This window comes from Sphaeramia orbicularis, chromosome 3, assembly GCF_902148855.1.
Source record: "Sphaeramia orbicularis chromosome 3, fSphaOr1.1, whole genome shotgun sequence".
Lineage (NCBI taxonomy): Eukaryota > Metazoa > Chordata > Actinopteri > Kurtiformes > Apogonidae > Sphaeramia > Sphaeramia orbicularis.
This window is the reverse complement of record NC_043959.1, coordinates 5,641,650-5,663,039: the sequence shown is the minus strand read 5'-3', so window position 1 is coordinate 5,663,039 and position 21,390 is coordinate 5,641,650. Positions and strand designations below refer to the sequence as shown.

Sequence of the window (21,390 nt, the reverse complement as noted above, 5' to 3'; positions counted from 1 at the left end):
TGGGTTAGTAAGTGCCAGGTCTGTGTTTCTCCTCGCCATTGCCTCTGCCATCGTACTGGGTCCACCACCGCCGCCGTTCTTCATCATCACCTCTGCTGGTATACTGGGTGCGCCGCCGCCGCTCTTCACCATCGCCTGTGCCAGTGTACTGGGTCTGCCACTGCTCTTCGCCATCACCTCTGCCGGTGTACTGGGTGCACCGCTGCCGCTCTTCACCATCGCCTCTGCTGGACAGCTTCTACCACCGGCTGGGTTGGATCTGCATCATCCAACAATGCCATTTTCCCTGGAGAGTTGGACGGCACCTCAAGCTCAGACCCCGGGGGTAACTCACCCCAAGCGGGTGAGTTAAGAGACAATTTATTTTATGTATATTTGTATGAGTGTATGTGTCTTAATGTGGGGGATGGCGTGGGCAGGAGCCTAGCTGGGGGAATTACCTGTGTAGTGTAGTGAAGGGGGGCCCCTACCTCTTGAGGGACTCACGTGGGTTGCAGTGCTGAACAAGGTGTGAAACAAGGCAAATGAGTAATTGCAATGCCTCCAGTAGAGGGTGCTAGCATGTTGTGGTTGCAGTGCACCATAACCCTTCCACTGCCTTCGTCTTGTGTCTTCGTCTTGAGCTCAATAGGACCTCTTTGACCCGACAAAGGCAGCAGGAAGGCAGATTTATATGCAACAGTTGGGATCCTGAGGGTCCATCCAACCTGACAAGGGCAGAGGGGAGAGTGGTTTATACACAACAGTTGGAATTCACAGGGGTCCGTTCAACCCTCTGAGGGCAGCGGGAGGAGGGCTAGGTTTTGTACACAACAGTTGGGATCCTGAGGGTCCGTCCGACTCGACAAGGGCAGCAGGGAGGGTGGTTTATACACAACAGTTGGAATTTACAGGGCTGCCGAGGGCAGTGGGAGGAGGGCTAGGTTTTCGTATACAACAGTTGGAATTAAGGTGGTCCATTTTTGACCAGACGAGGGCAGCGGGACGGTGTGGTTTATACGCAACAGTTGGAATCCAGAGGGTCCGGTCCAGGTTGATTGAGTTTTTAGTCACTAAACGCCTGGTCAACACAATCAGGGCAGTATGTGAACGAACAGGCTTTGGAGACGTATTTCTGACAGTGGTGGCATGCGGTACGTGTTTTACAGCCCTTTCTCGAAGGACAAATCTGACACCTCTTGCGTTTGCTTGGCCCAGCGGTCACCATCGCTGCCGCCACCCCCGCCTTTCCTGCTACAGCCTCTGCCCGCTCATCAGGTGCCTCCACATCAGCCGCCAGTTCAGCTTTGTCAGCCTCATCAGCTGGGCTGCTGGCTTCGGTCTCATCCGTCAGCGCGCTGTGTTTGTTGTTGTTGTTGTTGCACTTGTTGTTTGACAGGGAGTGATCACAGCATCTAGTTCTAGCAGTAGTAGTAGCAGTAGTAGCAGGAGGAGGGACAGCAGCAGCACCAGCACTAGAAGCAGAAACCCTCTGCAGGCTTCTAACGATAGCCACAGACGCTTTGGTGTGGGGTACATACCGCCTTCTTTCGATGAGCGGAGTCACAAGCTCCCTGCCCAGCTGCTCCAGGAACACTCTCCTCTTGTTGCGCTTATGGGGCATCCAAGTAGGGTTGACCTCTCGCCATATCACAAAGGCATTGTAGGTGGTCACGTTGACAATGTTGTGGAAGATCGCCAGGGGCCAGTCGACGGTCATCCTCCTGCAGCTATATGTGGTGATCAGCTTATCCAGGTTGTCAACTCCTCCTTTATTACTGTTGTAATCCAGGATGATGGCTGGCTTCCTGTCCCAGCGATCACTGATTTTGGCCCTGTTGTGTCTCGTGCTGAGGAGCAGCATATTTTTGTTTTTCTTGGGCACATTGGAAACCAGAGCAGTGGTCAGCATGAAAGCAAACTTTGAGGAATAGACCTCTCTGTCCTTGGAGGTAAGCAACACAGGCGTGAGCTCTGGTTTGTTTTTTCGGATTGTGCCGACGAGGGTGACCTTCCTGTGGAGGAGCCACCAAGCGAGTTCGTAAGAGGTGAACAAATTGTCACACGTGACGTTGCGGCCCCTCAGTCCTTCCATGGCGTTGAGTATGACCCACATTCCCTGGTTTTCTTTCTTGTCCGTGCCTCCTCCCGATCCTCTTTCTTCTTCTTCTTCTTCTTCTTCTTCTTCTTCTTCTTCGTTTTCTTCTTCTTCTTGGTCTTCATCTTTTTCTTCTTCTTCTCCTCCTCCTCGTCCTCTCCCTCGTCCTTGTCCTCATCCTCACCCTCTTCCTTGTCCCCGTCCTCATCCCTGTACTCATCCTGCGTCTTTATCCTCTTTTCCTCATTTTCTATTCCTCCTCCTGCTCCCACTTCTTCTTCTTCTTCTCCTTCACCGCCGCCTCCTCCTCCTCCTCCTCTTTGTCCTCCATCTATTCCTCTCATTGCACCTCTCCCAGTGCTGGCCGACTTCCTGGTGTAGACTTGCATCTTCCAAGCATTGCTGGACTTGGCATCGCAAGCCACCCACAACTTGATTCCATATTTCGCCAGCTTGTTGAGCACGTATTGCCTGAATGGACAACGACTTGTCAGAGAAGAAGAAGAAATATAGAAAAGTGCATGAGAGGCCAGCAACATGAACCATCACAGTCCACCTTTTTTTTTTTACCTCTGAAAGGAACCATTCATGCGTCCACTGTTACTTCAGGCCCCAGGTTGTACAGGTACGGCAACCGCTCTACCCACGCATCCCAGACTTCTCTTACGGCTGCCAGTTTGTCCTCGGCTCACCTGGTGGCTCTCAACTTGTGGTCATCGAATTGCAGCACTTCAGAGTACATGTGAAACACTTTCAGAGGCATCGTGGCCGGGAAAATTGCCCTTCTGCTCTCGATGTCCCACAGGGTGGCCGCTGCTTTGCCCCGGGACCTGTAGATGCCCACTAAGATCAGCAGCCCTATGTAGGCACACAGATTGGTCTCGTCCATCCATTTCCAGTCATCTCCGTATTTTCATGTGCTGTGCAGATTAGTCATTTCCAAGACAATCTGTTCTATCGTCTGCATCACGAAGAGGCGGAAAGTAGAGGCGATGTCTAGGGCGTGGGCAACTGCGTACTCGGTGGGTCCCCCGGCGGAGTCCTCTGCTCTTCCGTCGTCACCGCCGCCGCCGCCATCCCGATTGCAATATGCCACTGAAGACCATTTTATTTTTCCATTTTTGGACACAAATGTCTTTCTGGTTTCATGACCTCTGGGGATTTCTTGTTCTTCTGGTTCTTCTTCATCTTGTTCTTGTTCTTCTTCATCTTCCTGTTGTTGCTGTATATCCATTTCTTATTCGTCATCTTCTTTGTCTTCCATTTCTTCATCTTCCATTTCTTCATCTTCTTCATCCTCTTCATCTTGCTTGTCATTTCTTGCAGACAAGGTATAGTGTTCCAGACAGTTTTGTTCATCCCGGCCTTGTTCCTTGGATATATCCTTATCTTTGTCTTCAGAATCAGAGTAGTGGTCTTCTTCTTCTTGTTTTTTTTTTTCTTGCTCTCGCTGGCTTGCATTTGCAAGATACTGTTTTAGAGCCTGTTGAATGGTAGAACTCAAACTTTGTGAAGTCATGACTGGGGGAAAAAGAAAGAAAGAAAGAAAGAAAGAAAGAAAGAAAGAAAGAAAGAAAGAAAGGAGAAAAGGCTGCCACTCATGTCTGCAACTGTGGCAAAAGTTATTAGTATCTATTAATTTAATTTTCTGTTCCACGGAACATCGTGGTTTATACAGAGCGGTTCGTCCAACTGACCTGACAAAGACAGTGGGGAGAAGAGCGGTTTAGGCGCAAAGTTGGACTCAATAGCACCTCTTCAACCCCGACAAAAGACAGCGGGGAGAAGAGCGGTTTATTCGCAAAGTTGAGCTCGATAGGATTACCTTGACTCGCGATGAAGACGGCAGGGAGAAGAGCGGTTTATATGCAAAGTTGGGCTTGATAGGGTCACCTCAACTAGCGATGAAGACAGCGGGCAGAGCAGTTTCAAACTCAACATTAGGGCCCGCAGGGTTCATCCGACCGTGACGAAGAAAGGGGGATGGTGTTTCATACGCAAAGTTGGACTCGATAGGGCCTCTTGGATCCCGACAAAAGACAGCAGGGAGAAGAGCGGTTTATTCGCAAAGTTGGGCTCGATACAGTCACCTTGACTCGTGACAACGACAGTGGGGAGAGCGGTTTATACTCAACGCTGGGACTCTGAAGGTCCTTCCGACCCCAACAAAGACTGTGGGACAGCGGTATATACATCAAGTTGGGCTCGATAGGGTCACCTCGACTCACAACATGGACAGCGGTGGAGAGCGGGCTCAAACTCAACGTCAGGACCCACAGGGTTCATCCGACCTTGACAAAGACAGCACGACAGCATTTCATATGCAAAGTTGTTGGGTACCCTGCAATGGCGGCTGCTCGTCTTTCAGAGAGGGGACGCTCATTGTCAGCATACATAAAAAAAAAAAAAAAAAAAAAAAAAAAGTCGTTATTTAAACATAAATTCAGCCCTCCATTCCTATTTAAGAAAATGGTCAGAGACCTTATCGTACCAACTAAACAAGAATACGTTGAAACTATGTTAAATTGAAACAAGGAAGTACAATGAGTGTGTTTTATTTACAGTGCTAGAAATTAACAAGTAATTTCGTAATGGTTTCTCTCCATTTTACAAGCAGAATACGCGACGGTATTAAACTGAACTCTGTCAAGTGAAGGAGTATATCTCAAAATAGCTGTCAGTCAAATGGGATTCAGCCTCTCGACTGATCCTCCAATCAGCGCGTGGAAGCCTGCCGTCCAGCTCAGCCGAGGTCTGCTCACAGCTCCATTCACCCCCAGAGATGGCGAGCATCCGGGGGCGGGACAACATCATGACACTTATCCAATTACCGTCCAGTTTTGAGGCAATGAAAAAAAACTGTTCCATGAAGTCCCATTGAAGTCCATGGATGCTGGGCTTCTACGGGCAAATGCATTGACCATAGATCGTATGAGAAAACAGCGCAACGGGAATGTATGAGAAGTTAACAACATCGAGTCCGTTGATTTATGATAAAGCTGATTCTGAACAAACTCGTCTTTGAAATGAACGTGTTCTAACACATTTGTAGTCAATGAAATGTCAACACAACCGTACATATTTGACCATGTAATTTTCGTAATTTTAGGGGAAGCTGAGCTTCCATTGCAGTCTGCGAGAAATCGCCTCTGGTACCCTGAGAGTCCGACTGACCCCAACAAAGATGGACAGCGGGATGGTGGTTCATACGGGAGGTTCGGGACCTTGAGAGTCTGACTGACCCGACAAAGATGGACACCGGGACAGTGGTTCATACGCAAAGTTGTCGGGACCCTGAGAGTCTGACTGACCTGACAAAGACAGCGGTACAGTGATTCTTACACAAAGTTGAACTCGACAGGTCCTCTTCAACCCGACAAAGACAGCGGGACAGCAGTTTTTACAAAAAGTCGGGACCCTGAGAGTCTGACTGACCTGAAGAAGACAGCAGGACAGCGGTTCTTACGCAAAGTTGGTCTCAACAGTGCCTCTTTGACCCGACAAAGACGGCAGGATAGTGGTTCATATGCAAAGTTGAACTCGACAGTGCCTCTTTGACCCAACAAAAACAGCGGGACAGGGGTTTTAACACAAAGTTGGGGCCCTGAGAGTCTGACTGACCCGACAAAGACAGTTGCATGGTGGTTCATACGTAAAGTTGAACTCGTCAGTGCCTCTTTGAACCGCACAAAGACAGCGGGACAGTGGTTTTTACACAAAGTCGGGACCCTGAGAGTCTAACTGACCCGACGAAGACAGTGGGACAGCAGTTCATACGCAAAGTTGAACTCAACAGTGCCTCTTTCACCCAACAAAGACAGTGGGACAGCGGTTTATACTCAACGCCAGACTTGACAGTGCCTCTTTGACCCGACAAAGACAGTGGGACAGGAGTTTTAACACAAAGTTGGGGTCCTGAGAGTCTGACTGACCCGATGAAGACAGTGGCATGGTGGTTCATACGTAAAGTTGAACTCGACAGTGCCTCTTTGACCCGACAAAGACAGCCGGACAGTGGTTTTTACACAAAGTCAGGACCCTGAGAGTCTGACTGACCCGACGAAGACAGCGGGACAGTGGTTCTTACTCAAAGTTGGACTTGACAGTGCCTCTTTGACCCAACAAAGACAGCGGGAGAGCAGTTTTTAAACAAAGTCGGGACCCTGAGAGTCTGACTGACCCGATGAAGACAGTGGCATGGTGGTTCATACATAAAGTTGAACTCAACAGTGCCTCTTTGACCCAACAAAGACAGCGGGAGAGCGGTTTTTACACAAAGTCGGGACCCTGAGAGTCTGACTGACCTGACGAAGAGAGTGGCACAATGGTTCATACACAAAGTTGAACTTGATAGGTCCTCTTCAGCCTGACGAAGACAGCAGGACATCAGTTTTTACACAAAGTTGGGACCCTGAGAGTCTGACTGACCCGACGAAGACAGCGGGACAGTGGTTCTTACGTAAAGTTGGACTCAGCAGTGCCTCTTTGACCCGACAAAGACAGAGGGACAGTGGTTTTTACACAAAGTCGGGACCCTGAGAGTCTGACTAACCCAACAAAGACAGCAGGATGGCGGTTCTTACACAAAGTTGGACTCGACAGTGCCTCTTTTACCCGACAATGACAGCGGGAGAGTGGTTTTTGAACAAAGTTGGGACCCTGAGAGTCTGACTGACCCGACGAAGACAGTGGCATGGCGGCTCATACGTAAAGTTGGACTAGACAGTGCCTCTTTGACCCGACAAAGACAGTGGGAGAGCAGTTTTTACAGAAAGTTGGGACCCTGAGAGTCCGACTGACCCGACATAGACAGTGATACAGCGGTTCATATGCAAAGTTGGGCACCCTGAGAGTCTGACTGACTCGACAAACACTGTGGGACAGCATTTCATACATAAAGTTGAACTCAATAGGGCCTCTTCAACCCAACCAAAGACAGCGGGACAGCAGCTCATAGGAAAAGTTGGGACCCTGATAGTCCGACTGACCCGACAAAGACAGCAGCAGGACAGTTTTTTTTTTTTTTTTTGTTTTGTTTCGCTTTTACACAAGGTTGGGACCCTGAGAGTCTGACTGACCTGACGAAGACAGCAGGAGAGTGGTTTGCACGCAAAGTTGGGTACCTTGAGTGTCCGACTGACCTGACAAAAATGGCAGGACAGAGGTTCATACGTGACGTTGGGACCTTGAAAGTCCGACTGACCCACACAAAGACTGCAGGACAGCGGCTCAAACACAAAGTTGAAATCGATAGGGCCTCTTCAACCTGACAAAGACAGCAGGATGGCAGGGTTTTTTTTTTGTTGTTTTTTTTAACTCAAAGTTGGGACCCTGAGAGTCTGACTGATCCAACAAAGACAGCGGCACAGCAGTTTATACTCAACGTTGGGACCCAGATGGTACATCTGACTCGACAAAGAAAGCGGGACAGTGGCTCACATGCAAAGTTGAACTCAACAGGGCCTCTTCGACCCAACCATAGACAGCAGGGACAGTATTTTTTTTTTGTTTTTGTTTTGTTTCACAAGGTTGGGACCCTAAGACTCTGACTGACCTGACGAAGACAGCGACACAGCTGTTCATACACAAAGTTGGATTCCCTGACAGTCCGACTGACCACACAAAGACGGCGGGACAGCGGTTTATACTCAATGTCGCATCCGTCAGTGCCTCTTCGACCCGACAAAGACAGTGAGGACAGCGGTTCATATGCAAAGTTGAACTCAGTAGGGCCTCTTGGACCCAACACAGACGGTGCGACAGCGGTTTATACTCAACATCGGACTCGTCAGTGCTTTTTCGACCTGACAAAGATGGTGGGACAGAGGGTTTTACACAAAGTTGGGACCCTGACAGTCTGACTGACCCAACGAAGACAGCGGGACAGCGGTTCACATGCAAAGTTGGACTTGATAGTGCCTCTTCAACCAGACCAAAGAAAGCAGGGACAGTGTTTTTTTTTTGTTTGTTTTTTTTGGGTTTTTTTTACACAAGGTTGGGTCTCTGAGAGTCTGACTGACCCGACAAAGACAGCGGGAAAGTGGTTCACACATCAAGTTGGCACCCTGAGAGTCCGACTGACCTGACAAAGACAGCAGCAGGACAGCGGTTCATACGCAAAGTTGGGTACCCTTGTGAGTCCAACTGACCTGACAAAAGAGACTATGGGACAGCTGCGATTCATATGCAAAAGTCGGACTCGATAGTGCCTCTTTGACCCGATCAGAGACAGCTGCAGAGAGGTTTATATGCAAACTCGAGGACCCTAGGAGTCTGACTGACCCCACAAAGAGACTGCGGGACAGCGGCGGTTCATACGCAAAAATCAGACTCAACAGGTGCCTCTGCGACCTGACCAAAGATAGCGGGTCAGAGTTTTTTTTTTTTTTTTCACACAAGGTTGGGACACTGAGATTCTCTGACTTACCCAGACAAAGACTGCAGGACGGCGGTCCATACACAAAAGTTCGAGTTGATAGGACCTCTTTGACCTGACAAATGACAGTGGCAGAGTGGTTTGTATGCAAAGTTGAGGACCCTGAGAGTCCAACTGACCCCACAAAGAGACTGCGGGACAGCGGCGGTTCACACGCAAAAAGTCAGACTCCAAAGGGCCTCTTTGACCCTGACAAAGACAAGCGGGGACAGTGGTTTATACTCAACATCGGACCCTGAGGGTTTCATCTGACCCACCTGACAAAGACAGTGGTTTATACGTCAAGCTTGGGCTCGAGATGGCCTCTTTGTCTTACAATAAAGACAGCTTGGGGGGTGGTGGGGGAGTGCTTTGTATGCAATGTTGGGCTTGTTGAAGATCTTCATGAAGACCTCCCCAGCCAGCCCAGCCAGCCAACCCAGCCCATCACAGCACATTATATTCTATATGAATGATTTGTACATTATTCTTTTTTTTTTTTTTTTTTGGTCCAGGTCCTGGTTTGGGCGGCTTAGGCGGCTCAGTGGGGGAGGATGCCTTTCCCTTGGCTTCACTGCCCCTCACTTGTTGTGTACATCTCTGCCTTGTGCTCCTGTGCTGTGAGACTGTGGCTGCTGCTGTCGCCGCTGCCGCTGCCACTGCCACTGCCACTGCCACTGCCACCACTGCCACCATCACTACTGCTGTCTGTTGTTCTTGTTGATCTTTCAAGCTAGCAGGGCTAACACAGCGCAGCGAGGGGGTGGCTTAGGGCTGTCATGACCGGCCGGACATGACTGTGGACAAATGTCAAGGACGTGGACTTTGGACAATGTCAAGGACCTGGACTGGACTCCAGCTTGAGTGCACACATGAGCAGGCCACCCTTGACTGTTGAGCTAAAACCAGAGTGGTGTTAAGTGAAAGGGGTGATTTTCATTGGTGTGTGTGTGTGTGTGTGTGTGTGTGTGTATGTGTGTGTGTGTGTGTGTGTGTGTGTGGTATGTCAGGACATGACTGGACAAGACTGGGGCAAGAGCAGAGTGACCGACCGACCGACCCGACAAAAGGAGCAGCGGGAGAGGCGGTTCATATGCTGTTGGGATCTGGAGGAGGGTCTGACCGACTGACCGACCCCAACGAGAATGGTTTGTACAGAAAGTTAGGTCAGCTAGGGCTTGATAGAGGTCCGACAGACACTGACAAAGTGCAGCGGGAGAGTCAGTTGTATACTCAACGTCAGGTTCCTGAGGGGGTCCCTTTTGACTCCTGACAAAGACAGCGAGGAGAGCAGGTTTATATAGAAAGTTTGGCTTGATAAGGGTCCGACCGACACTGACAAAGGGCAGCGGGAGAGTCAGTTTTATATTCAATATCGGGATCCTGAGGGGGTCCCTTTTGCCTCCCGACGAAGACAGTGGGGAGACCAGGTTTATACAGAAAGTTAGGCTCAATAGGGTGCATCAGACCCAACACCGACAAAAGGGCAGAAAGCGGGAGAGGCGGTTTATAGGCAAAGCTGGGCTTAGATGTGGGTCCCTTGGACCTGGAGGGTTCTATGCGACCCAACAAAGACAATGGGAGAGCGGTTTTATATTACTCAAAGTTAGGCTCGATAGGGTCTGTCCGACCAGACGGAAAACAGCGGCAAAAGCGGGTTTATACACAAAGTTGGGATCCTGAGGGGTCCAACTGACCAGAGAGAGGACAACAGGAGAGAGATTTTATACACAAAGTTGGGATCCGCTGGGGTCCACTGGGGTCTGACAGACCCCGACGATGGGCAGCAGGGAGAGGTGTTTTTATTTAGTTATTTATTTTTTTAATACTCAAAGTTAGGCTTTGATAGGGTCCATCCGACCGACCAGACAAAGATAGCGGAAGAGTGGTTTACATGCAATGTTGGGATCCTGAGGGGTCCGACTGACACCGACGCAGAACAGTGGGGAGAGGCTTTTTTTGTTTTTGTTATAACTCAAAGTTAGGCTTTGATAGGGTCCGTCCGACCGACCAGACAAAGACAGCGGAAGAACGGTTTACATGCAATGTTGGGATCCTGAGGGGTGGGACCAACCCTGACGAGGGGCAGTGGGAGAGCTTTTTTTTTTTTCTTTTTTTTTTTTATACTCAAAGTTAGGCTCGAGAGGGTCTGTCCGACCAGACAAAGACAGCGGAAAAGTGGTTTACACACAAAAGAAAAGTTGGGGAACAGGAGGAGGGGTCTGACTGACCTCACAAAGACAGAGGGACAGTGCGGGAATATACAGAACCGTTGGGCTCATTGCTGCCCGACAAAGACTGCGGGAGGGTTAGGCTTGCTTGTGATATGTGGAAGTGGGTAATGGCGGGGGCCTTTTCTGGAGTGAGATGGCACAGAACCCCCAAGGCCGCAGCTCACACTTTTTTCCTCCTTTTGTATGAACTGTGTGCTTTTAGTGGTAATAAAGATTATTGTACTGTACCACTTTTCTCTGGGTGATTATTGCATGGCTTTGACTAGGTGACTTCAAGTTCACCACCCTGGTCAGAAACCGCATTACATTACAGTAGCATATTAATTTATTTCATTTAGGTGCAATCCCACAGGGGAGAGGTGCACTAGGCAGCAGCAGGAGGGTCCATCAACGTCCACTGCACAAATTGACACAGTGAGATGGATGTTCAATAGTTCATTCTGTGGAATTCATGTGCAACTGTATAATTTAATGTCCTCCTTATGTATTCCCAGTTACCAGTAAAACAAAATTCACAAAATTCACCTGCTGGGAAAAAAAAAAAAAAAAAGAAAAAAAAAAAAAGAAAAGAAAGACAAAGAAATGCAATACTTGGACCGGCACATTAGGAGGGCAGATCTAGAAACTGAAATACTGGAGCACAAGTTAGAGGTGGGTGCATGGTCACAGGTGAATGATGGGAATTATGTTAACTATTGGAACATTAACTAACATTAACTATGGTATTTGTACGAAATAAAGAAGGCCAAATGAAATGTGTACTATGTCTTTATTTGACTGCTGTAGTGATGATGGTGATTTCATCTCTGAAGTGATTATGTTATATAGCGTCTCTGACTGCTCTGCTGTCCTGCAGACAGTAGTTTTAATTCAGTGCTCTGCATCTCCGACTTTATCCAAAAAAAACTCCCATTTGCAAAGAAATGCAGTGCAACACATAATATCTGCTGGGATGTGAGTGCATGACTATGGTTGGTAATGTTGTAAATGTAAGGACGGATTAGGTTGTGTATGTAGATGATGGACTGGGACATGAAACGGTAATGCTCAAAAAGAATTGCCTGGAAATGCTAGCACATCTATGTGCGGTCTGATAACCATCTCCTACGAATATTTCATTCTCTGCGCAAATTGCTGCACCTTCATCCACGGGATAGTCGTCAAAAGGACATGCCATGTTTGTGAAAAAAGTCTCCACCTACTGTACCTAATGGACTTCTAATATAGACCTACTGACAGATTTATTTAAATGACAGATGGCAGAACTATGTTTCGCCAAAACTCTCCTGCTGACTGAATGAATGAGGAAATCAAATTCCGTGTGTGGCTGAAAGCGGGTGAAGTCAGAGAGAAACTCAGGGTTTCTTTGAGAAAAACCTGGTCCTGACCAGGTTAGGTTCATAGAGTCTGTTACTATGGTGATTGACCGAGAGCTTAAAGGTGCGGGAGACTTTTGTGACCAATTTTTCATCAAATCTGTAAAACCTCAGTCATAGCCTAAGTATCACGAATCTGTAAGTCTTTCTGTGATTACTCACCTGAATCTCTTGCATTACAGTGAACAATTTCAAAGTGCCATCCACCATAAACAGACCATGTGTTTACAAACAGAGTTGGGAGGTCACTCAGGCATCGTCGGAATTTTTTCGCGATGTGCATTGTGGGAAGCAAAGGCTCGCGTGCAACCATATGATATTACATGGATGAAAAAAACAGTACACGGAAACGGCTGAAATGTGGAAACGGCTGGAGGAAAATGCATAGAGGGAAGGGAGGTCTTGCCATTTCTGCCTTGTGTCTGTAGCAGCTGCTGCTGCCAGACAGCGGAGCGAACCGGCATTTCCCACAATGCACTTTATGACAAAATTCCGCAGATACCCAAGTTACCTCTCGACTCTGTTTGTAAACAGATGGTCTGTTTATGGTGGATGGCACTTCGAAATTGTTCACCGTAATGCAAGAGATTCAGGTGGGTAATCACAGAAAGACTTACAGATTCGTGATACTTGGGCTATGTCTGAGGTTTTACAGATTTGATGAAAAATTGGTCACAAAAGTCTCCCGCACCTGTAAGTTACCTCTGTCTGTGAAACAGGCTAGAGTTACCCCTCTGTCTCTGGTTTGAGTTACCTTCCTTTGTGAAACGGAAAACTCAGTTTCCCTGATTTCAGGGTTAACAGACTCAGTGTTTTCACTAAACCTGCTTTTTGAAACGGAGCCACATGTTTATATTATGACTAGTAATGATAACCCTGATCCTTTGGTGCTTTTCATTTCACAGTGAAATTGAACCAAGGAAGAATTGCCAGACTATTGGTGACAGACTGTTTTCATAAGCCTCTTGACACATGATGAGAAAAACTCGACAGCTCTTCAAAAAAGTACAATGATAAATAGCCTATAGAATGTCTTTAAACAATAATTGACATTGAAAATATTTGTGGTGATCAAAAACTCAAAATGTTGAACAAAAATACATGTCATTATCTTATAATACTGGATTGTTATAATACTTTAGAACCAATAAAATGAACTGATTTTACCAGTGAAATTAAATTTTTATGATCATCTGACAACCAAAATGTGGCACACACCACAAGAGGGCAACACATTATTTTTATATACTCTTAGAGATACTGTATGTATGTATGTATGTATGTATGTATGTATGTATGTATGTATGTATGTATGTATGTACACTACCAGGCAAAAGTTTGGACTCACCTTCTTATTTAAATGACATGAGATGGACCACAGATGGCCAACAAGAGCTCAGCATCCTTTGGAACTCCTTCCAGACTTTTGGAAAACATTTCAGGTGATTACCTCATGAAGCTCATCAAGAGAATGCCAAGAATGCACAAAGCAGTAATAAAAGCAAAATGTGGCTATTTTGAAGAATCTAAAATATAAAACATGCTTTGAGTTTTGTCACACCTTTTTAACCCATAAAGACCCAGTGTTACTTTTGTGTCAGTGCCCAAATTATTTTTTCTCTCTATTTAACCTTTCTTAAGTGATTTATCATCATTTATAACAATATTATTTTCTGTGTTTTGTGTATTTTCAGTATAAATCAGGTATTTTCCCGTATTAAATTTACTGATTATGTAGATTTTCATAAAAAGCTCAGATTATAGTTGGGGGTTATTATGTCAGAAACAGAGAAAATTGTAGAAATTGTGACTTTTTCAGCAAAGATATCAATAACTAAATGTAAAACCAAGTGTCTCCATCCATTGTCATTGATCCAACTCCATGGGTTTTACTGGTGAATCAATGTTGTAGAAGATGATAGTGTTTCCACGGTAACTACGGAACCTCTGAACGTCCAAATGGGTCATATCTGCTGACCATGAAAAGATGACAAACTGTATTTTACACCAATTATTTAAGTGTATTGATAGGATTAGTGGATCAATAGGTATTAAACAGTTTAGATCAGTAGATGCTTTTGGTTGCTGGTGGATGCTTGGGTTTTTATGGGTTAAACTACATAATTCCATATGTGTTCATTCATAGTTTTGATGCCTTCAGTGAGAATCCACAATGAAAATAGTCATAAAAATAAAGAAAAAACAGGTGAGTCCAAACTTTTGCCTGGTAGTGTATGTATGTATGTATATATGTATGTATGTATGTATGTATGTATGTATGTATGTATGTATGTATGTATGTATGTATGTATGTAAAATACATACACACATACATGGGCTCAATTTGTCTAAACTGTGTAATCATAGTAAGTGACCTTTGGACATTTCAGCTGTTCTTGACACTTAAATCTGTCATGTCATAGAACAGGTTAAAAAATATGACCTTGGGTAATATTGATAATTGAGAAGTAAACAGCTCTTGTCCGAGTTTTATCTTGACATTATCTGTGTAACAACGCTGCTATCTGATGGTCAAGTCTAACCATTACACCCAATGAAAGCAACTGCCATCAGAAAAACAAGTTTGACCAGATGTGAGGTGGAGGGGCCAGACCTGGACATGACATTTTACATGTATATGTAAACTATTACATAAATTTTGGTATTATACTGTATTTTTCATGGAAGAAAAGGTGGTGAGTGTGGCTGCGGTGTATAGAAGTGTACAGCATTTATTTAAAACAAACAAACAAACAAACAAACATGTAGATCTTAGCCCCTAAAAACTCGTAACTCTTTTTGTCACACCTTCCTTTTTTTTTTTTCTTTCTCAAGAGATTGATCACCGTGAATTATGACACTATCCTCTGTAGTTTACATTTTTCAGTGTAAATCATGTATTTTTCATTAACTGATCATAGAAAACCCTCCTCCAACCCCAAAAAGTACACGCAAGAAAAAAAACCGGAATAAATAAACAGCATATCTATTAAATTATTTCTTTTAGTATTGACGGTAAATCCTCGGTTTAAACACTGCTGTCTTAGCGCTTCCTTTTTGCGGAACCATAACTACTTCAGTGTTTGTTTCCGGATGATGTCGGTGGCGGAATAGTGTGTCTTAGCTAGGTTTCCGACTAGAAACGTGCCCATGCTAGTGTGGTGGTTTGACACAATACCGGTATCGCTTGTTTTAGGTGAGGGTTTGACAGATTTCTCCTCAGTAAAATGTCAGAGGCTCTGGTTGAGTGGTGTGCGGACCAGTTACACCATAAATTCGGGCTGGAAGCGTGTGAAGACATCGTCCGGTGGGTTAAATCTGACCTTCTACATTGCTGTTACACAGTACGCTAGTTTCACTATCTTAACGTTTAGCTTTGTGGTTAACTGCAAGCCAACTATAAAACGTAAAACAGGGGTTTTATTTGTAATCATGTACTATCTCAGCTGCCTGTAAGACAATGTTAAGGTTGTTTTTTTTTTTTTTCTCTTCAAATTTACTGTTTTCCTTGCCCTGTGTAGTACCACGAAAGTTCACAGACGGTGGTAGACTGATGAATTAACGGTTTGCCAAACACCATTAGCCTGAAGCTAAAATGTATGCCTACCATTGTGATGATTGATTGTGAGGGTTTATATAACTTTGTTACTTGCCGTGATTGATATCAGTAATGTTAAATCACGTCTATGTGGATATGTGGATGATTCAGTGACATATGGGTAGTTAGTTACTTTCATACAGATTTTTTTAAAAATATTTGTTTAATATTAAAACTTTACCAGTGTGTATTCCAGAAAGATAAAATGTGTCATTCATCTGATGGAATTATAAAATTAAGGAATTTTTCACAGCAACTGTAAAAATAACAATGAAGAAGGAATGAGTGTGGTCTATTATTTAACAGCCTGATGCCATTCATTTTGATACTAAGTGTTAATTTTCCCTCTGTAGATACATTCTGTCCATTGAAAGAGCTGAGGAGATTGAGGAGTATGTGGGAGACCTTCTGCAGGGTACCGACAAAAGAAAAAGACTTTTTATAGATGAGCTTCTGAAACGGTGGGAGAAAACTCATAAACAGGCCAGAGATTCCACGGGACTCTTCCTCCTCACAGAGTCTGTTTCCTCAGCTGGTGCGTCAGTGAATTCAGCCATTTGCCATTGTTGTAAACCTGTTCTGTGAAGTATTTGGTAGAGAAGATGAAGTCAGATGACTCAGATTTATAGGAATACGGCTGGGGAACTCAATGTCAACACAGCCAGTATTTTACTTGTGTTAATTTATGATTCTGGGACTGTTCCTCTTAGACATCAGTGTAAATGTACTGGAGTTCCAAAATGAGCTAATATTCATCTGTAGTCCAGGTTATAACCAGCTAGTGACGAATGTCATCATGTTCAGTGCCTCGCCTTAGCAAGAACTAGAGTACAATACAATACAATACAGTACAATATAATACATAATAATAAGTGATAGTGTTTCACCTTTAATTCTTGCAAGTTTATGGGAACTTGCATCTATCTTAATGTAAACTGTTGTTGCTGAAATTAAATTATTAAACAAGAATAATTTGTTATCAGAGCTAATTTTAAATTAACACCTTCAGTAGTTGTCACTTTCTCGCAAGCAAATTATTTGTTCAAGATAAAATAGCGATGTTAGTTAATCAGCTCAACATGTGTATTGGTATACATATGTACTTGGGCCTCATTAATTTACTAAATTTTACAGGAATTTTGTAAAGCAAGTCATTACATGAATTGGGAGGTTCTAGGGTTGTGGAATGACCCAACTGTTATTTTATAAGGTTCTGATTGTACAATATTCATTGTATTTCCTCTAGATTCACAAGACACAGCCAAAGATTTTCAGAAAAAGTCAAAACGTAAGGGTCGAAACAAACAGGAGGTGATGACTGTGAGTCAAACCGAACCAGAACCAGAGGAGGTTAAAACCCCCATTGATCTGATGAGAGTGAGTATAGTGATCTTTACATTATAGGATTAGGGTCTCACACACACACACACACACACACACACACACACACACACACACACACACACACACACAAAGATATTTCCAGAATAAGATTATACTTAACAAGAATGAACTCGTAATATTTTGAGAAGTATGTGAGAACATCGTGTAATAGTAAGAAGATGGCTTAATCGTATTTGATTGGTCAAAACCAGCTGAACGAAATGCAGCAGGTTGAGCAACTGCTCTTTGTATTTTGTAAATGCAGTTTTACTTCCTGACCAATGGACTCACTGTTACATTGCATTATTGTATGCTGTAGGATTCCTTAATCTCTATTAATAAATAATAAATTTTGTGTATGTAATCCTAAACTTTATTTGCACAATGCTTACCGGCCGACAGGCCATAAGCTATTGTCATCATGCAGCGTCCGTCATCGTCGTCGTCTGTCGTCGTTGTCTGTCGTCGTCGTCTGTCGTCTGTCGTCCGATAGAAAAATTTCAATCGTCTTCTTCTCCGAAACTGCAATTACGATTGACTTCAAACTTGGTATACAGCTTCTTTATGATGATGTCAACAAAAGTTAGTGAAATTATTTGGATCTGGATCTGATTCTGGATTTGGTGCGACTTTGAAAAATTTCCCCATTATAAGAGATAGGAAGTGGATCGATGCAGTAACTCAATAAATATAAATTATATCAGGTTGAAATTTCTACAGTACGGCCCTGATGGGGAGATGACCAAAACATAATGGCCACATGCTGATCAGGATCTTCTTCTGGATCTGGGAACTTAGGGCAAATTTAACATGGGCTCTTATTGGGAAAAAATTTCAATTGTCTTCTTCTCCAAAACTACTGTTCTGATTGACTTCAAACTTGGTATACAACTTCTTTATGATGATGTCAACACAAGATATTGCAGTTATTTCAATTTGGATCTGATTCTGGATTTGGTGGACTTTGAAAAATTTTCCTATTATAAGAGATAGGAAGTGGATTGATACAATAATTCAGTAAGTATCAATGATAAGTTGGAATTTGAATTTTTTTACAGATCTGATTGGAATATGACCAAAACATGCACTATTTCTGTAATATAATTAATACACATAACTAGGTGATAATAACTGACATCTGGATACATTTCCTAAAGCTTTTAATTTGGCCGGTAAGCTACAGGGCCATTGGTCCTATTTTTTTTTTAATTATTGTAACTTTTCATGCATTATGACACTTTTCAGAAATTGTGATTTTATTCTTGTAATATAATGACTTTGTGCTTATATTAATATGATTTTGTTCTAAAATTAATGTCTTTTACTCAAAACTAACAGCATTGTTCTTGAAACATTATTACTCATTATGGCTCTCATAGTATGACTTTTTCCATCTCATTGTGGGCCAAATACTCTAAATACAAATGTGTGAAACATTACTTTTCTGAAACCCCTATTTTATGGAGGTAACCATTTAGATACAATAAATGTAAAAAAAAAATGTAGGTCAACTTAATACCATCATAAATAAGGAGTTGGACTTAGTTGCAGAATGGATTACAGATAATAAATTAGTCATTAATGCAGGCAAAACAAAATGTATGGTTGGTGGGTCAAGATATTTTCTTAACTTGTCACCAACATTGCAGTTAACTGTAGGAGAAAATATGATTCAACAAGTAGAAGACGCTAATTTATTGGGTGTAATTGTGGATGGCAAACTGTCGTGGAATGGCCAAATAAATAATATATTGCAAAAAATAGGTTGGCGTATGGGAATAATTAGACCCTGTAAGAAATTTATTCCCCAATGGCTGACCAAGCGATTAGTTCAGTCATTATCATTATCTCACATGAATGCCTCAGTTGTTTGGTCAAATACTAATGAAAATTAAAGCTGCAAGCAGCATTGGGCGGGACCTTGCACCGGGCGTTCCGCCTCCCCCGCGATCCGCCTCCCGTGACCGTCCACACCTCAGCTCCACTCACACCTCTCCGTCCCCATACCAGTTCCCACCCTTTAGTGTCTGTCCTCCTTACATCTGTACAGAACACCAGCGACCCTCTACTGAAACCACCATCACCTTTAAAATGAGACTTTTATTTTGGAAACCCTACTGTGTGTATGTGCATTTGTTTTGTATGTGAGAGAAAGAATCAGTTAGAAACATGAATTGAAATTGTATGAATAATTGAGCATTAAAGGGATGATTTACCACATTTAAGGCTTTTATTTTGGAAAAACCCTATTGTGTGAGCATGTGTGTCTGTGAGAAAGAGTACTTTTGAATGAAGAAACATTGTACAAACAGTTGAGCGTTTGATCATAAAAATGAAAAGAAGTTATGTAATAGAAATTTTGTATTATTGGTAATTGGGGTTTTATTTTGAAAAAATGTACTCCGTGTACTTTTGAATGTGTGCAAAATTTCCAATATCCAAAATACAATGCAGTAAAATCTGTTTTAAAATGGAGGAAAAAAAAAAAAAAAAAATCTGGATTGCCTGGGACTTGAATGTGGGTCCTCTTGTTCCATAGGCAGCTACATGAACCACTGCACTACAGACAGACATTTACTAATGTGCACCAGGAAGAGTTTTATAGGGACTTTGTCATTATGAAAAGTGAAAGTAAACAGTCTTCAAAAAATCGCCATAATTCCATAACCGTAGGTCGTATCTGAAAAATTCTTTCACTTTTGGATTCTGCAGACTTGTGGGAATTTAATGAGGTATAACTTTATGGTCAAAAGTCTGAAATGAATAAGCAGTAATTGCACAAATGTAGAGTAACTTTCAAAGGCAGATTGCCAACTTCCTGTTGGAGTTAGCTCATGAGTGTCAGTGTATGATTTGTCGGGCTCAATCAGACCAACATTTTGGCATTTGTTTCATGTTTCTGTGACATTCCTACTGGCCGCTAGGGCAGATTTTGTGTGTTTTTTAGTACATAGGTGGCGCTACAGAGTCCATTTTGGCACCCAAGGGGTTAATTTTGATATGACTCAAAGTGTTCACCAGCCATGACATACATGGCAAATTTGGTGAGTTTTGGAGCATGTTAAGGGGGTCAAACGGCAGTCTAAAATAAAATAAGTATGAAAATAAACAAATTGTTATAAATCAATAATCGTAGATTGTATCTCAAAAAGTTTTGCATGGGAGCGTTGTGCTGAGTCCCGTGAACGCGTAGATATGTCACATGTGGAGGAAAACTCCAAAGTGAAAAATGAGTTCCAAACATCGCAACTTTGCAGGCTTGTAAAAAAAAACTAAGACAGTTCTGGAAAAAGTACGAGATCACTTTTTTGGGGAGGGTTGACTCTATGTTTTGGCGCTATTTAGAAGTCAATACGACAAACGGTGTCATCGGAGTTAGTTTTAAAAATTTTATTTTGAAAGGCACATTGCGAACTTCCTGTTGCAGATAGGTCATAAGTGTCAGCATAACATTTTTAGAGCATGTTCCAGCCAACATTTTGGCGTATGTTTCATGTCTCTACGACATTCCTACTGGCCACTACGGCTTTTATGGTGTTTTTTCACATAGGTGGCGCTAGAGAGGCCATTTGGGCACCTATGGGGTTAATTTTAACATTTTATCAAATTTTTTGCCAGGCCTGACATGTGTGCCAAATTTGGTGAGTTTTCGAGCACGTTTAGGGGGTCAAAATCCAGTTTAAAGCGTCACGGAAAAATAATAATAATATTAAAGCTGCAAGCAGCATTGGGCGGGACCTCGCACCGGGCGTTCCGCCTCCCCCGCGATCCGCCACCCGTGACTGTCGACGCCTCAGCTCCACTCACACCTGTCCGTCCCCATACCAGTTCCCATCCTTTAGTGTCTGTCCTCCTTACATCTGTACAGAACACCAGTGACCCTCTGCTGAAACCACCATCACCTTTAAAATGAGACTTTTATTTTGGAAACCCTACTGTGTGTATGTGCATTTGTTTTTAATGTGAGAGAAAGAATCAGTTTGAAAAATTAATTGAACTTGTATGAATAAGTGAGTATAAAAGTGATGATTTATCACATTTAAGGCTTTTATTTTGGAAAAACCCTATTGTGTGAGGATGTGTGTCTGTGAGAAAGAGTATTTTTGAATGAAGAAACATTGTACAAACAGTTGAGTGTTTGGTCATAAAAATGAAAAGAAGTTATGTAATAGACATTTTGTATTATTCTTAATTTTGGTTTTATTTTGAAAAAATGTACTCCGTGTACTTTTGAATGTGTGCAAAATTTCCAATATCCACAATACAATGCAGTAAAACCTGTTTTAAAATAAAAAAAAAAAAAAAAA

The 21,390-nt window shown here is 43.4% G+C and overlaps 1 protein-coding gene and 1 long non-coding RNA gene across 3 annotated transcripts in view; one reads left to right on the top strand and one right to left on the bottom strand.

The window, feature by feature from the left end:
• Window positions 1-11,970: 11,970 nt before the first annotated feature.
• Window positions 11,971-12,871, bottom strand: LOC115412268 (uncharacterized). The gene is made up of 2 exons (XR_003934316.1): window positions 12,794-12,871; window positions 11,971-12,159 (listed from the first exon to the last, which is right to left on the bottom strand). It is a non-coding gene; the product is annotated as an uncharacterized LOC115412268 (long non-coding RNA).
• Window positions 12,872-15,238: 2,367 nt separating this feature from the next.
• Window positions 15,239-21,390, top strand: part of trip4 (thyroid hormone receptor interactor 4) — a 308,246-nt gene continuing 302,094 nt past the window's right edge. For both annotated transcript variants that reach the window (XM_030124645.1, XM_030124636.1), the window contains exons 1-3: window positions 15,239-15,409; window positions 16,054-16,235; window positions 16,947-17,077. In XM_030124645.1, the coding sequence (XP_029980505.1) occupies window positions 15,330-15,409; window positions 16,054-16,235; window positions 16,947-17,077 (393 nt within the window). In that variant the 5' untranslated portion in view covers window positions 15,239-15,329. The remainder of the gene's footprint in view (window positions 15,410-16,053; window positions 16,236-16,946; window positions 17,078-21,390) is intronic.